The sequence below is a fragment of the Phaethon aethereus genome, assembly GCF_964289735.1.
Source record: "Phaethon aethereus genome assembly, chromosome: 1".
Classification (NCBI taxonomy): domain Eukaryota; kingdom Metazoa; phylum Chordata; class Aves; order Phaethontiformes; family Phaethontidae; genus Phaethon; species Phaethon aethereus.
In genome coordinates this window covers 13,748,676-13,750,986 of record NC_138575.1, presented here as the reverse complement: position 1 = coordinate 13,750,986, position 2,311 = coordinate 13,748,676, and the positions used below count along the sequence as shown (strand labels likewise).

General features: G+C 39.4%; 1 protein-coding gene across 1 annotated transcript; it reads right to left on the bottom strand.

Annotated features, from left to right (window-relative positions):
• Nucleotides 1–1,565: 1,565 nt before the first annotated feature.
• On the bottom strand, nt 1,566–1,970 carry TMEM60 (transmembrane protein 60; the record flags this gene model as incomplete). The annotated part of the gene is made up of 1 exon (XM_081999458.1): nt 1,566–1,970. The coding sequence occupies one exon, from the start codon at nt 1,968–1,970 to the stop codon at nt 1,566–1,568; it is 405 nt and encodes a 134-aa protein (XP_081855584.1).
• Nucleotides 1,971–2,311: the final 341 nt, after the last annotated feature.

The following is a 2,311-nucleotide window of genomic DNA, read 5'->3' as shown; positions in this document are numbered from 1 at the left end:
AAAAAGATTTCTAAATGGCAGTTTCAGCTCCCCATAAATTATGTGATGCTTATAAACCAGGGCCAAGAACATGGATTTGCTTAGTAAAAGCTGATACATTATTTTTATTAAAGGGGTTATAAATATTTTGCATTTTTAACAATAACTGATGATTGGCAAGGGGGTTTTTTGGTCATTCCTTGGTTTCTCCTTTAGCAAAGTAGGAGAGGTAGCCACGCTGAAGCAGACATAACCTAAATGCTTTCTAAAGATCATTTGTTAGTTCATGTTCTGAATTGAGATCCATGTCCCTATAATGGAACAGGCTCTTTTCTTAGATAAAACCCTTTCAGCAGTCTCCAACAATATGGTTCCCATGTATTTATACCTACCTCTGGGGGATTGAACATCCAAATGCTTCAGGAAGCTTTGGGTTTCATTTACAGAAAAGTACAGCTGAATATACATAATTAAAATTTTATTCCTCAGACACTTTAGTCACCTCCTGTTACCTTAGACTGTTTTTCCTGGGTTCTTTTCATTCACCAGACATTCTTTTATACCTACAAACTGTAAATGGATCAGTGTCTTCAGTATGCATGTGAATAATGTCCTTGTCAACTTTTATATTTGAATGGGGTCTTCGCATAGCTCCTGCAAGAGCACTTCCAGTCCACAGTGTATGCTCGTGGCTCCAGCTCTGCCAGCAGTCCCATTCACTGCATTTATTTCCTCACACCCGAGTTTGCCAGTGCTCCATAAAGCCAAGAGTTTACCCACAGAGATTTAACATACTACAGCATTAAAAAACATATTCCGTGTTAATGTACCCCTTCTTGCAAGTACAGATGCGTTACCGAACTCGCCCCATAGCTTCAGTCTTCTACAGCACTGGTGATTTCTCACTTGGAAAGGTAATCTCCATTGTCTCCCTCTTCTCTGGCTCTTGGACTGCTGGCACAGCTCAGCTACCACCTTTTTGCCCTAGGTAAACATACTGGTTATTGTCAGTTTCCACAGCTTTAAAAGAGTGTTCATTTTTAGTCTTTCAGTCTGGAGGTGGATTCTCACTGTCAAAAGAAAACGCTAAGTCATTTTATTCCTTTTGTGCTCTTACTTAGCAGCTATCGATTGTTACCAATTCTTAAAGCAAATGTAGCACATTATAGAAATTACTGTTAATTGGTTATTTCTTGAGTGACAGCATAAGTAGTAGAAAATTTAAGTCCTCTTTCCAAGGATTACCCAATGTGCTGAATACCCTGGGGCAGAACATTTGTGGTGCCTTTGAGAAGACCTTCTACCTGCATGCAAAAAGCCCGTTTCTTATTCCATGTAACTAATAATAATCATAATAGAACATCTTATGTTGAACAAATACTTTTATTTACAAGAGCATATGTGACAGTTTTAAAATAAAAAAAATGGAACAAGTCTACTTTCAGTCTTCAGCCTGGTTTAGATAAAGTCTCCAGCTTGATTGATTTCTTGTTTAGCCTTCTAATTTGGAAATCAGCTTTGTGGCAAAACTGTAATAGTCCAGTAATTTGGTGCCCATCTCAGTGCTGAAAACTACATACCATAGCTTAGTCTCTTCGTACATAGAAGATATTATATCCAAGTTCAACCATACCCCCAATAAGCAAGGCCCACAAAGGGATAAACACATAGGCCAGCTTCATTGTAGTAAATCGCTGCAGTTTAGCACAGAGGGCAAGGCAGAAGGCTAATTTAAGTAGCATTGCAATGAGATACCAGGCTTTTTTCTTGATGTTTTGGGAGCCATTGCGGGGGTCAAAGCCAGACTTGCAACGTCCAGCCATTTTTACAATTAACATAACTAGAAGAATAGTATCAAATATCCAGACCGGAATAAAAATGAGGAACCAGTTCCATGGCGCTTTCTCATCCAACTTTAGCACCAGCATGATCAGGAAGAGTAATGTAAAAAGCCATGTCAGTAGGACTCTTTGCGCCAGGGACATTCTCATTTAAACAGCTTTAGGAGGAAGTCTTTCACTGTCAGCAACAACCTAACAAAACAAAAGAGGGGGGTGGCATCAGAAGATGTCACTACACAACACAACCATTAGGCATATTCCTTAAAGGAGATCAATTTCTTGTTCCTGCTTTCCCACTCCTGCTAACCTCACCTACATACTGCTTCCTAGCATTTCTTTCATAACTGCCACCCTCAGCAAAGCGCTCTGTTTTCGTCCTGTCCACCATTCAATTTAAGTGCCTCAAGTCAGCTGTGTAAACTGCCTTAATCTAAACTTGTTCCATGAAAATTATGCCTTAATCCTAAACTAGCTGTCAAGCTCATTTAGGG